This window comes from Athene cunicularia (genome assembly GCF_003259725.1).
Source record: "Athene cunicularia isolate RWA chromosome 6 unlocalized genomic scaffold, athCun1 chr6_part1, whole genome shotgun sequence".
Lineage (NCBI taxonomy): Eukaryota > Metazoa > Chordata > Aves > Strigiformes > Strigidae > Athene > Athene cunicularia.
Genome location: NW_020799105.1, coordinates 9,103,569 through 9,116,791, shown reverse-complemented (window position 1 = coordinate 9,116,791; position 13,223 = coordinate 9,103,569). Strand labels below are relative to the sequence as shown.

At 36.0% G+C, this 13,223-nt stretch overlaps 1 protein-coding gene across 2 annotated transcripts in view; it reads right to left on the bottom strand.

Annotated features, from left to right (window-relative positions):
• Positions 1 to 1,679: 1,679 nt before the first annotated feature.
• Positions 1,680 to 13,223, bottom strand: part of IDE (insulin degrading enzyme) — a 62,474-nt gene continuing 50,930 nt past the window's right edge. For both annotated transcript variants that reach the window (XM_026851106.1, XM_026851107.1), the window contains exons 22-24: positions 12,206 to 12,278; positions 10,278 to 10,345; positions 1,680 to 9,076 (exon numbers count right to left, since the gene is read on the bottom strand). In XM_026851106.1, the coding sequence (XP_026706907.1) occupies positions 8,981 to 9,076; positions 10,278 to 10,345; positions 12,206 to 12,278 (237 nt within the window). In that variant the 3' untranslated portion in view covers positions 1,680 to 8,980. The remainder of the gene's footprint in view (positions 9,077 to 10,277; positions 10,346 to 12,205; positions 12,279 to 13,223) is intronic.

Below are 13,223 nucleotides of genomic sequence, written 5' to 3'. Positions count from 1 at the left end.
GCTCCCCACGCGCGGCGCGCCGGAGGGGCCCGGGGCGGGGAGGAAGGGGGCTGCTGCCCCCGGGTGGGCGGCAGCAATCGGCGGAGGCGAGAAGGGAGCGGGGCCGAGCCCGCAGGCCTCGCCGGCTCGAGGAAAGGCAAGCGGGCCGAGGACAGCGGACACCTAACACGATGGTAACTTCACACAGCCTTGCTCCTTATAAAATACATATCTGGACCATTTCTACGCTTTAAAAGTGATTTATTTTCTCCGATTAAGCATTTAAAGTTATATTTCTATCTGTAGCATCATACAAACATGATTTTCCTCAGCGGAACCAAGAGAATTTTCATGCACAAAGTTGAAATGCACAACTCTTCACACTGTTACAGGGAAGAACAGCAAATGTTGTATCATATAGCACCAAGAAGAACTTTAATTACAGTGTGAAGAAAAGATACCAAGAAAGCTTCTTGCGTCATGGCGAATCGTTTAAGATGACATTTTTATGTGTATGCTGTTTTCCAAGCAATGAAAATTAAACTTCACCTTAAAAAATTAAAATATACCTGTTTAAAAAACTTGACACTTTGTAGAAATTAAGCTGTGAAAAATGATTTATTTTCTTGCATAGCAAATTTTCTTTAAACATTGAAACAGATAAGAAAACCTTTTAAAACCCCTCAATTCTTCCTTTCCTGGTCTTCCCTTACCCCAACCCGGTCAAACAGTAGGAAGTAATTATTGAGTATGCATGACTGCATCACGAACCTGAACATTCCTCTGCAAATGAAGCATACAATCCTACTTTAAATTTATTACTGTAAAAAATGGCACTAAAGAGTTCAATATTTACTGTCAATTACATCACCACTTCCTGAATTTCCAAGACTCAACAAGAGATTAAAAAAAAAAAAAAAAAAATTTCAAACCTCGTCTTTCACTCTTGCATCACCACAAATAAAACACCAAGTTCTGTTGTTCATTCTCAAGGTGAGGGACTAGATGTGACAGGTGATTTCAAATACATAGACATAGCCATTACCAGGAAGCACAGGTAACTGCTTGAAAATAGCACTGATTAGCACACTGTATATACTGCAAAAGAGGAAATATAATTCAACATCCGACAAGGAGAGGGTAGTAACATTTAATCTTAAATCAAACCGAAGGAAAGACAGTTGAGTAAGGAGATTTGATTTGATGTAGCTGCTGCTCAAGAGCAGAACTTTACTGTTTGCCCAAGGCATCCGAGATGGCAGGGGGCCAATAAAGACAGGATCGCTCTCCTCTCCTGCTACCTTTAGCCATTCATACTTTTAGGACCAGGAAGTAACATTAAAGTCACCTTTATATATTAACAAGCTGCTGTTGGTCTGTGGATAGTGTAGTGCTATCCCTTCTCATTATACCTCTCCCAGTTGTGCCATCTCTCTCCCGTAATACCAGTCTACCATGACTGTGCACATTGGTGGCAGTACATTTCTGGTATCACTTATGAGGGCACCTCAGCATGTTCAATGAACCAGAAATTGCCAACAGTATGTAAAATAGTTTAACCTTACTGATTTTGCTATCTCTTATACCCTTATATAAACATACACATAAATCTACACTCTGTTTTGATTTTGTGTTGCAGTCCATTTTCTGAAGTTACCTCTGCCAGACAACCAGATACATAAAATCTTCTCACACAATTCTGAGAAGGTATATTATTTACTTTAGCTTAAGAAAAAGTGATAAATTACACTGCAAACACATACTTTACAAATGTAGATATACATTATCTTGGGGTTTATCTTTTTGCTTGCATGGTGTGACTCCTGGGGAACAGCAAGGCAGCTAGCTCCTCTGGCATCTTCATAACAGATCTCTGTCACAGAAGATCTCTTCTGTGACCAAATTAAAGCTCAGTCCAACAAGCTATGAAACTACAAGACTCTATACTAAAGACTGAGACACTGTATCTGGATCTCAAATTAAAGAACACACATGAATGTTACAAGACTTCTAGGGCTATTAAAACTATTCCAACAGTATTTAAGATTATTTTAAATGACTAGTCAGAGCTTATACCAAAACCATTGTTAAGATAGATGTATTTTATAATCTAGGGCTATCAATATGCTGCAAGGCAACACATTTACACCAGTTGTCAGGCCATCTTAAGTATTTAGTTACTAATTATCTCAACTACCTTTTTTTGTGTCTGTTTGGTAGAGAATGTAGAGCTAGTAAAATTAGTAAGAGTTTCTGCTACTTTTATGCTGCTGCTCTCAAAGCTCAAAGAAACTTAAGACTGTCCTGACACTAAGTTGTCCTGAAAATAAGGTCTTGTATTCACTCTTAATTACTAAATTCAACATTTACAAAAGCCAAATACATATTACTAGCAATACAGTGCCACAGTTGTGCATTGGTAGTTTACAGACATAACATACGACCCCTTTTCAGAGGAATTTGTGATTTATACACAACGACATGACAGATAGACATGATTATCAGACAAGAAGTGCAAAATGGCATGCAACTTGTTGCTTTTGACTTATATGCATTATCTTCCATTTCAACATAACTTTTATTAAATGGCTCATAGTACGGGCAAGCACCCCAGCTCACACTTATATTTTGTATACACTGAGCTTAATACAATCTTCTGTATTTTCACATTCATAACATGTTTAAACTAATGATTACCGACATCTAAATTCAAGTGGAAAATCCAAGCTACAAGCATTCTTTGTATATGCATTCTTCAAGTTACACAATGCCTACAAGCTATTCCACTCTTAAATATGCCTACTTCCAGGAAAAGGCTGCATAAGGTACATTTATTATATTATTCACAGCAATGAAATCATACTGTGCATACAACAGCAGATCAGTCTCCTGCTGCAGCTGAGTAGCACCTGTTTTCAAATTATTTCTGAAACAGTTCTATTTGCTTAAATCTCTGACTTTGCTGAGCTTCAGCAGCAGTCCAGCCTGGCTCTCCGGGCTTAGACATACTGTAGATACCATCTTTGTATAATTTTATGGATACAGGTTACCATGATTAGAAGTTCTAATCACAGAAAAAATAACCTAGAACATGCATGCAGCCCACATCCAGTGCATGCCAGTGCGAAAGGGACATCAATGACACTCTTGGCTGATGTGACGAATGGAAGTATCTGGTCACCTCACCTTGGTCAGAGAGACATGACGCAATGCGAGATGAAGAGTTGACATCTCTGCCTTTGAAGATGATACAAAGAGTAACATAACTAAACAATCAGCTTGTGGAAATGCCAGAACCAGTTATACGTACAGATTCCTGTGTTCCTAAAATACATTTAATGCTGCAGAACTGTGACAATTACTTTCTCTTCCTACAGTTTTATCTGGAAATGAGTATTATTCAAATCTGTGAACAGAGTAATTATCTGAATAATTTATTTTCAGATACCTGAAGCTTCACCCTTAACAGGTATGTGCCAGTGAATGATACTGGTACCTCACAATCAAAACACAGAACTTCAATTGCAGTAAGTGGTCATAAGAAACACTTTTTGCCCCCGCCCCATATTGCAGAAGGCTTGGGATGCACAAATATTAGCAGGCTAAAAGTTACTGTAATAACAAAAAGATAAAGCGTTGAACCCTTTGACAGTTTACTGACTCCAGAGCCCCCGTGGGCACTAATCTGTTGTGAACTTCCCCGTCTTTTACATACATGCGCAAATATTCATTTGCACTGAAACCTGTCCTGCTAAACTTATTTCATTCCAACACAAGCTGGAAAGTTTGAAGAACACCAAGTGAACCATTTTTGAGCACTATGGCTGTGAAATGTTTACACACTTCTGGTGTTTTAAAACGGTTCCAACATTGCCTTATGAAATGCACCACTAAGCAAATTTTTAAGACCCCTGTCCAATAAAACTCATCACATCAAAAACTTAGATCTTCAAAGCCCAGTCTCAGCTTTCACTAACATTTGAACGCACATTTTCTACATTTCATATCCCAGAATACCATTTGTGCACATAAATCAGTCAGCCTTAAGCATGTAAAATGTATCAGTATTGATCTCCTACATCTCCCTGGAATTCACAAGCAGGTTATCTTCTATCACTCCCATCAGTTTGTCCTTCACAACAGACTTCATATAAAAAGCATGTTCTTCTATGCCACAACTCAGTGGTTAGTGCAAGTTAAAAAAAAAAAAAAAAAAATCTACTTCATTTCCATCTTCTATTAGACATTTCTCTAGCCTGTTTCTCCTGCTTCCCAGGAGGTCAGTAATTTAGGTTGGGAACCTCCTCATTCCCCTCTGTTGAGCCTGTTCCAGTTTTGCAGAGTAAGCATTCACCACCAGAATATGTGCATGCATGTGCCACATGTACTACGGGACACCCAGGTCTGTGTACCGGTGGAGGTGAGGGCTGGAAGGGGGTCATGGGTTCCAGCTGCTGCTCCAGTAAAAAAGTTTATGTATCTTTGGCAGTCACCAGAAAAGTAACACAATTCCTTGCTCCCCTTCTTGAAAGGGAAGCCAAGCAGGCAGTGAAAAGCTGTAATGGAAATCTGAAGCAGAAGGAAGCACATCTAACACACAGTAAGACGGTGGCAAATCCTCAGAAAGATGAAGGATTTAAACTCTCACTAGGTTTTCCCTAAGGGCTAAGCCTAGTCACTTCCTCGCTCAGTGCAACAGTAAACTGAAGTCCCCTTGGTGCCATGTATCTTCCCTCATCCATTGCACAGTCAAGAAATTTCATCTGGAATTTTACACTGCATCACTAAAAAGGGAGTCCTAAAAGTTAACAGCAGCAAATGCTCAGCAGTGTGGTTCCTACATCCTTTAATGCTGCACTCTTAGTTAACAGTCTTGGGGTGGCTTAGAAATACCAATTTAAGAAGCATAAATATTTTCAATCTTAAATTCTATTTAGATGCTTGAGTTCAAATAAATTGGTTTAATTGCGACATTTCCCATTCTGCTGGGCTGTTGGTCTTACACACTTTCTCCCTTTAAATTGCAATTCAGATTTCACACACTATAAATGTTATATTCCACCAACAGCACACACTATGAGTATATTCTTTGAATGGTAAAACAGATTGAACTGTTTCAAATAAAAGCCTTCTAGCAGAATCTACATAGGTCAGGCTTCTTTTGAAAACACATGAAAGGTAATTTCTGTTTTCTTCTGCCTTTAAAATAGCACAGAGGTGCCTTGTATTGTGCAGCATGCAGCAACAATATTCAAAATTGATTTGAAAACAAAGTATTTCAGAGTTCAATTTGAATATCAAATTAGGTATCAGCTCAAGAGAAGGACCCAGGTGTCATTGTAGATTACCAAATCAGTTCAGTGGTCAGCTATTGAAAAAATATGGAAAAAATCTATGAAGAAAGGTGTAGAAGATAATGATTTTTGACTTTACAGCAGACCTATAGCAAAAGCATACTAACCAGTTAAATGATACAGAGAAAGTAGATTAAAATTCTGCTGGCCTTGTTTTAAAACAAGAGCTAGAAAATAATAAATGAAGTTACAAAGCTGGGCAATGCTTTTACCACACAATGATTATACTGGAGAACTCATTACCAATAAGGTCTGTTCACATCCAAGCACTTAAACAATGTTCTGAAAAAGCTCAAGCATTTTTTATGGCCAACAGTAATAGATGAAGTAAAGTTGGATAGCTTGATCTTTTGCAAATGAGAATAAAGACAATGAGACAAGATTTACACCAAACCCTAATGATTCGGAGTGGAGAAAGAGAGCCCTGATGTTGTGGACAAATAATTTTCCAGGTGAGTTGTGGGCATTTTATTTCTCCACTGAGAATGCCAACCACTCTTCCCAATGCCAACGACAAAACCTGCCTCTTTTAACGTTGCTAACTGCAGGATATTACTTCAAGGAGCCCCATTAGAACAGCAGAAGTGAAGTGCCTGCTGACTTGTATCTTTATGCTGTCAGAATTCAGAACTGATATTATTTACTGTTTGTACTAACAATCACAATTACCCCTAATCTTTTGAAAGGTAATCTGGTGTGCATAAACTAAAAGAAAATGACCAAGAAAACTAATTTGTCAAAAGCAACACTGTAAAGCTGTACTAGGCACGATTCAGTCTGGCTGCAGTGATGCTCTGAATTTACAAGTTCAGATCTGATAATTAAAATCCCGTCTTGTGCAAATACTTCTATTATTAATTTTTCATACACTTGGAGAGCAACAGAGGTGGATCTACCTAAAAGGTGTGGGATGCCACATGGGAAAGTTCTCTGAAACTTCCCTAGAAGCAACTGGGAACACTTCTCCAGCAATGCCTAACTATTCCAAGCACCTGAATAGCAGAAAATCACAATTAACGTATAATAAAAAACATGCACAGACTGATAGATGTAACATTACCAGTATGCAAAAAATTAAAATGAAACAAATTAAGAACTCCAAACACTAAATTCAGATTGTTTATTGTAAACAGAATAACTCTAGCACTCTGTCATACTGGCTGTGTCACATGCACCCAATTCCACATCAACTGCTTAAAATAGCACTTGCAAAAATTACAGTTATGTAATAATAATTTATGGTTTCTTACATAAACTAATTAACAAGCACTAAAATTGAATTACAGTGTATTCTAGGTAGTTTTTTTATTGCTTGTAGACACTGCAGCTTTGGATCCACTAAAATGAATCCATTAGTATGCCTGAGTTTATCAAAATTTACTGCTATATCAAACTCAGAAACTGTAAAATGCTGGAGAACACTTGAAAGCAATTAAGAGTTGCTGGAAAGCTACATGGGTTTCCACATCCAGTCACAGAACCTTGAAATTCTACATTTTTTTCCTCTGGAAAACATGATATGTGAGCTTGTGTTAAATACACTGCTATTCCAATTTTTTTTATATAATTTGTTAAAATTAGAGTTGATAGTACTTCCATTAATATATATATCTATCTATTTTTACACACAATAGAAGCTATTTAATTTTATTCACCGTAAGAGTGGTATGTTTAAATACTAAATCCCAAAATATATATTTTTATAATATGTTGTCAAAACTTTTAATATATATAATACAAATACTTTTACTAAAGGAAAACTATAAACAAAAGTAAAATGCAAAAGGGTTAAAAGCCCATTTTACTTGAAGGATCCTGCAAAAACATCATCAACACACACCTTTACTGGTTTTGCTTATACTATGTTTAATTTTTTTTCTTCTCAGGCTACAAAAAAAATGCTAGTGGCCTTCCTTGGCAACAGGTTACATCACAAACTATCACCAAATTTATTAAAAAGATGTTCAAACATGTGCTGGTAAGCTTTTAAAATACACTGTATTTATTCAATTGGAAGAGACTCACAGATGAACGCAACTTAAGGCCTTTACCCTATCAAGCATTCATTTAAGTTGTCTTCAGAACGCACATTTATCAATGACAAGAACAGCCCTATTGTATACACCGCGATTCTGATGTACAACAGCATGCATGTCATGTCAGTGCCTTAGTTTCAGGTTCTTTTAATAAGCAGCAAACTCAGTAACATCCCTGATGAGCAGATTTTGTATCTTCAGTGCTTTGCATACTCTATCCTGTCTGAATAATTACAAACAGGTAGAAGAACTTAGTAAGATTCTCCCTTACTTTCTTCTATTTGGGGGCTGTCCCAAGCACAAGACCACTCTGTAGAAGTCAGTAAACTTGGTGAAGATTAGACACCATATATTGTTTTACCATTTTACTAAATAATGGAATATATATGAGTAGTATTTCAGTGTAATGCTTGATCCTTCTGGGTTTTGTGCAGCTTTCTTAAAAGTAGGAGGAACAAACATTTTGTGATGTAACCTGACCTACACCCTGCTATAGCAGTACTGCTAACCCAGTACTGCACTGTCCCAAAAGCCTTCCTGAAGGACAAGAACCCACACAGATTCATCAGAACCATGATGTATCTGATCCATCACGGGGCCCATATCTAACATTCACCTGTTCTTGAGTCAAGAACTAACACGTGCTTATCTGCACTACTAAGTACTTTGCTGGACTGAGAGCTAACATTCATTTGAGGCAAAACAGACTGAGTTCTCCATCAGTACATTCACAACTGAAAACAAAAAATGATACCAAATAAAGTATTTTTATATACCAAATGGAAACAATTCACAGTAACACTGAAAAACTGAACAGGATGTTGACAGTATCAAGAGACTGGGACAGCATTTTTGATAACAAAAATAAGATGCACTATTAAAGTGTTTCCAGCATTTTACTAGTTTTAATATAAAATGTCCCCAAATTTGTATAGAAACATTAAAATCATGCCCATATCTTCAATTATTCTCATTAACACAATTCTCTCACTTACTATTGTGTTGTCAAATTTCCTTTTATTTTCTCCCACAGGTCTTCATAAAACTTAAATAGAAAATATGTTGGTTGCATTAAGGATCAGTTAAAAAAAGTATCATTCAACATGTCACTTCAAAAAATGTGGAAGTCTCTATTTTTAAGAAAAATTGTTGACCCCATCTCAAAAAGGACCTATTTTTCTCACCCCCTCCAGCCCCAAATAAGATAATTATTGGGATACTAAATGGTGTTTTTCAGGAGTAACAAGGACATTTCAAAGCAATCTGGTTTGCTCTGGAGGGTTATTTTATCAAAATGAAAATTTGAAGGGATATGCTATTTTAAAAATATACTGCATCTACAAGTTTTTTACTATTATTACTGTTTCAGTTGATTTTGGTTTTCATTTTCAACAGGTTGTCTGTAATATAAATGACACATGACCACAACTGATTTTTATACTCTCTATCCCTAACACACAGCTACTGTCAAACGAACCAAGAAGTAATTCAGGACTTTCATAACGGACAGAACCATTTATCCTAATGATCTTTAATAATTTTGTTCATCATGAAGTCCCCTGAAACCATGTCAGTACTGATCATTTGCATTTCTTCATCCGTTGGGGTTCTTCACAGTTTTGCAGCCATGAAATTGATATGTGGTTTCACCAGTGGAAAAAGTGGCAGGCTGCGCTTGAATTCTGTCATATTTTCAATCACACTTGGCTGCAAAGAAGCGTACGCAAGAAAAAGTCTGCTCAATATCTTTAATCAGAAAAGTGAGAAATTCCTCTCTTTTCATTTTAACTTTTGCTACAGCTATATATGAACACATCTTTCTTGCTCGTTTCTACAATATTAGTGATTCATTATTACAGGATCCCCCAAAATACAGTGTTATGTCTTATGAAATAAATCGTTTCATATTTACTCTAAATAACTTAAAACAATAGTTATAATGCAGTAAATTGCATTACTCATAATGGCAGGAACTTTAGTAAATGCAGAGCTTGTCTTTTAATTTACAAATTCTGCTTCAGAACATCCCAGCTACCCTTTGAATATCAAGGTAAGATCATAAAAACAATAGCAATTCAATGAGCTATTATTTTTTGTTACAGTAAAAAAGTAACTTTTTAACATTTCACTCATAATGGCTAATATATCCACATGTAATTCATAGAGAAATTTCCACACGTGATGATTATTTTACCTGTATGGGCTGAATAAGAGCACAGATCTACTAATGCATTGAGAAAAGTTAATTATCTATTGGGACAAACACTACCATCCTTCTTCAAGAAAATTAATTTAGCATCCAGTAAGGGACCAGTGCTATCATATCTAACCACACAGTGAAATACGTAACACTTGTATGAATAGCATTTCTCACACTGCTTCCTTCACAGGTTACACATTGACAGGAACGTGCATTAATATTTTAGGCTTAAAGATAATTACCAGATAGTTGGTTTTGTTGGTGGTGGTTTGTGTTTTGGTTTTTGGTTGTTTTGGGTTTTTTTTAATCCAAGATTATATATTTATTGATGCATATGCATCCTTCTCTTGACACTTGATACATCTGATCAGATACAATCAGTATTTTCAGACAATAATAATCTGTATTTAATCCATAGTGTAGAACTCATGAGTTCACTACTATTAGCTTCCATTTCAATGGAACAGAAGGAATAAAGTTAACAGGACAGACTGTTAAAAAGTAAAAAAAAAAAAAAAATTAAAAAAAAATCCCTAATGTTATTGGGAATGACAGTGCATGTGGAAAAGAGTTGAAATGTTAGCCCCACAACAGCATGATGAAAGTTTGTTGGAGTTTGTTTCTCCCTATAAATTTATATTTAATGGTAACTATACTTCCATATTAAGAATACAGTCTCGGATTTTTTGTGTGTTACTTCTTTTTTACCTGTGGTAGTGGTGGTGCTGGTGCCAGGTTCACATCATTTTGGCATGGAAATTCTCCAACAACAGGGCCTATTTAACATCATCAAAATTAATTCAGGACCATAATTTAATCAGTACCTTTTACATAATAAACTGTTTTCTTTATAAGACAGGTATCTATATAAAGCACAGGTTATTAAAGTATTTCTAACTAAGATTTTCTGAAAATTCTGCTTTTATACTTTATGGCTGTCTTTAGAAATACAAAGAGCTTAATCCATTATTTGACTTGAGAACACGTGCTGAGGTAGTGGCTTTTATTCATTTTACTTATACATAGACAGAATTTAGAAATAAAAATTGCTAATCTACTGCTAATCTAATCATAATCAATGAATACTTAAAACTGTTTTTCAGTATAAATTATGAGAACAGTAGTAAATACCAGTGCTATATACAACAAAAGCAACGCAACAGCACATCTTAGAAGCGTGAGGGTTACTCCACATACCAAAATTCTGGATAGTAGCCCCAACTCTTCCCTGCCTGTCCCCATGCATGCCCTACTCCAGTCCCCCCAAAATTTCTTTCTGCATCCAATCCACTTGTCCATAAGAACTTCTAGTCTTAAATTTCTTAAACCTCCTTTCTACCTCCATACTCAAATTTCAACCCTAATCTTCATCCTGGGAGTTCAAGTGCTTCTCCCTCCTAAAATCCCAGATCTCTACTGCTTCCAATTCTTTCCCACTCTCAGAGAAAATGGTGTGACTGCCTCCAGGAGAAAGGGTTCTCTCTGGGAAGCTTTTTACACTTCCTCCTTTGTGTTGTTTTCTAGAGGATGGGCACCTGCCCTTGGAAGAATACTTCATTTGGACTCACGGGAAGTGCATTAAAGTCCCAACTTCTCTTTGATGTCAGAAGAGAGGCCACATGCCAGAATAAATGGTTTGGGACTGGGGACTTGTGGAGAAAATACCTTGCTATCATCCCTGTAAAGAGTAACCACTTAGGTTGTCTCCTGTGCTCACCCTTGTCTTGGGAAGATACCATTCCAAGCAAATAATAAACCATTCTGGCAATGTAGTTACTACACTTAAAAAGTTTTCTCTGGATAGGAAAAGTATTAGAGCTATTTATATTCAACAACGATTAGTCATGAAAACTGGGAAGATGTTTTAAAGCAAGTCTTCCTTACTCAGCTGCAGACTTACAAGTTCCAGGGTACCATAAAAGTCAGTCATTCTGAAACTGCAAGGAGGTTCCTAACAGGCACACAGCTATCTGCTTCTTTCTGTTCTACAGACAAACCTTTAATATTCTCAATTTTGGAACCAGTTACATGTTGGAATTTAAGCCCAGTATAAACTGGTGAAAAATCTGCACAAAACAACATAGAATTTTTTCCTCTCAGTTTCTTTATATTAACCAGAGACACTTATAATCTTTTCCTTCTTGAATTCTAAAATAGAACAATAGATTACAATGCACAGCTACGCTAGACTATTTTAAAATAAAACCCGAATAAACTTTGACTTTCTTAATTTTAAATAGAATGTCTGACATTCCCAGAGGGTGGTTGTTTGTTGTTCTGGGGTTTTTTTGGAGAGTGCTTGAATAAAACTTCAGACATTCATTGCTTGTCAGGAAAAAAAAAAAAAAACTATGAAACACATTGCACTGATAACTGCAAATTCTAGTTTTGTTCTTCCCTGTAGAACTACTACAGACTTTATTCTTTTTTTAAATATCCTGTTGAAAAAATAAGTGGTATTTTAAGATATACTGTTTTAATATCAGTTTACTTCAGAATGGCTGAAGAACTTGGTCACAAATATCAATCAGAAAATTCAAAGCACCCATGTGAAGAAAACTTATAAAATGGATATATTTAACTATTGCTTGCTTGAACAGGAATTGATTACATACTATATTCAGAACAATACTTACAGGAATCCATTTCCCTTGCAAGGACATGTACTGATACCTTGTGTCTTCTGGGAGCATCTATTGCCAACAGCACCTACAGTAAAAAACATCAAATCTTTCAGGTGTGGGAAGTATCACTCATATTATCAAACAGTAAAAGAATGACAGCATTTAAATTTTCATTTAAGCTTTAAAATGTCCCTTCAAATATTATTAAAAGTCATCCATAAAGTACTATGTATTATTTTACAATCAAGTTAAGAAACTCATGTACTTTTTCAGACTCAGGAAAAGTGGAAGTAATAGGAATTCAGCCATTAACTATCATAGTATCAGGAATGCAACCTAAAGTCTCCGCAGAATTTTCAGTTCCTAGCAGCCTTCTGGAAGCACATCAATCTGAACACAATTATTAAACTCAGCTGGACCAGTTAACCGATCTAGCTAGTTATTTCTGCTCTAGAATATGGGATAACCATGCGTTAAGCATTAGTGTAAGCAAAATAGTATAGATTCCTACAAAAATAGCATGTGGATACTTGTTCAAGTTATTTATTAAACAACAGCTACTGAAATTCCATTTTTGTCTGTGCTGCATATCTTCACCCCTGCTACCATACTATAAAAGCAAAACAAAGATGTTAGCATTCACTGTGCCATTTCTAAATAATAACCAGTTTTAAGCATTAAGACTAAATCTTATAAAGAAAGACTGTAATGTAAAAATTACTTTGGATAGTGAAAAGGATAAGACAGAATAACAAAAAGAAACCATTTTGGAAGACAGTAGGCCACTCCCAAGAGAGAAAAAAAGAACACAGAGATACACACATTCTCATGCTTCTTCATGGGCAGAAATTTTTCCATCCAATAGTAAGTTCCAAAGACTTTACATCTATGTAATTTTTCAAAGGATTCCCTGGGCTATTAGTTGCCCCATAAATAATAAAACCCTATGTACACTTTGCAATACGATGAATTATCATAGCCTATGAAATTTATTATATAACAGAAAGAATTAAGCCAAATTTAGGGGGGG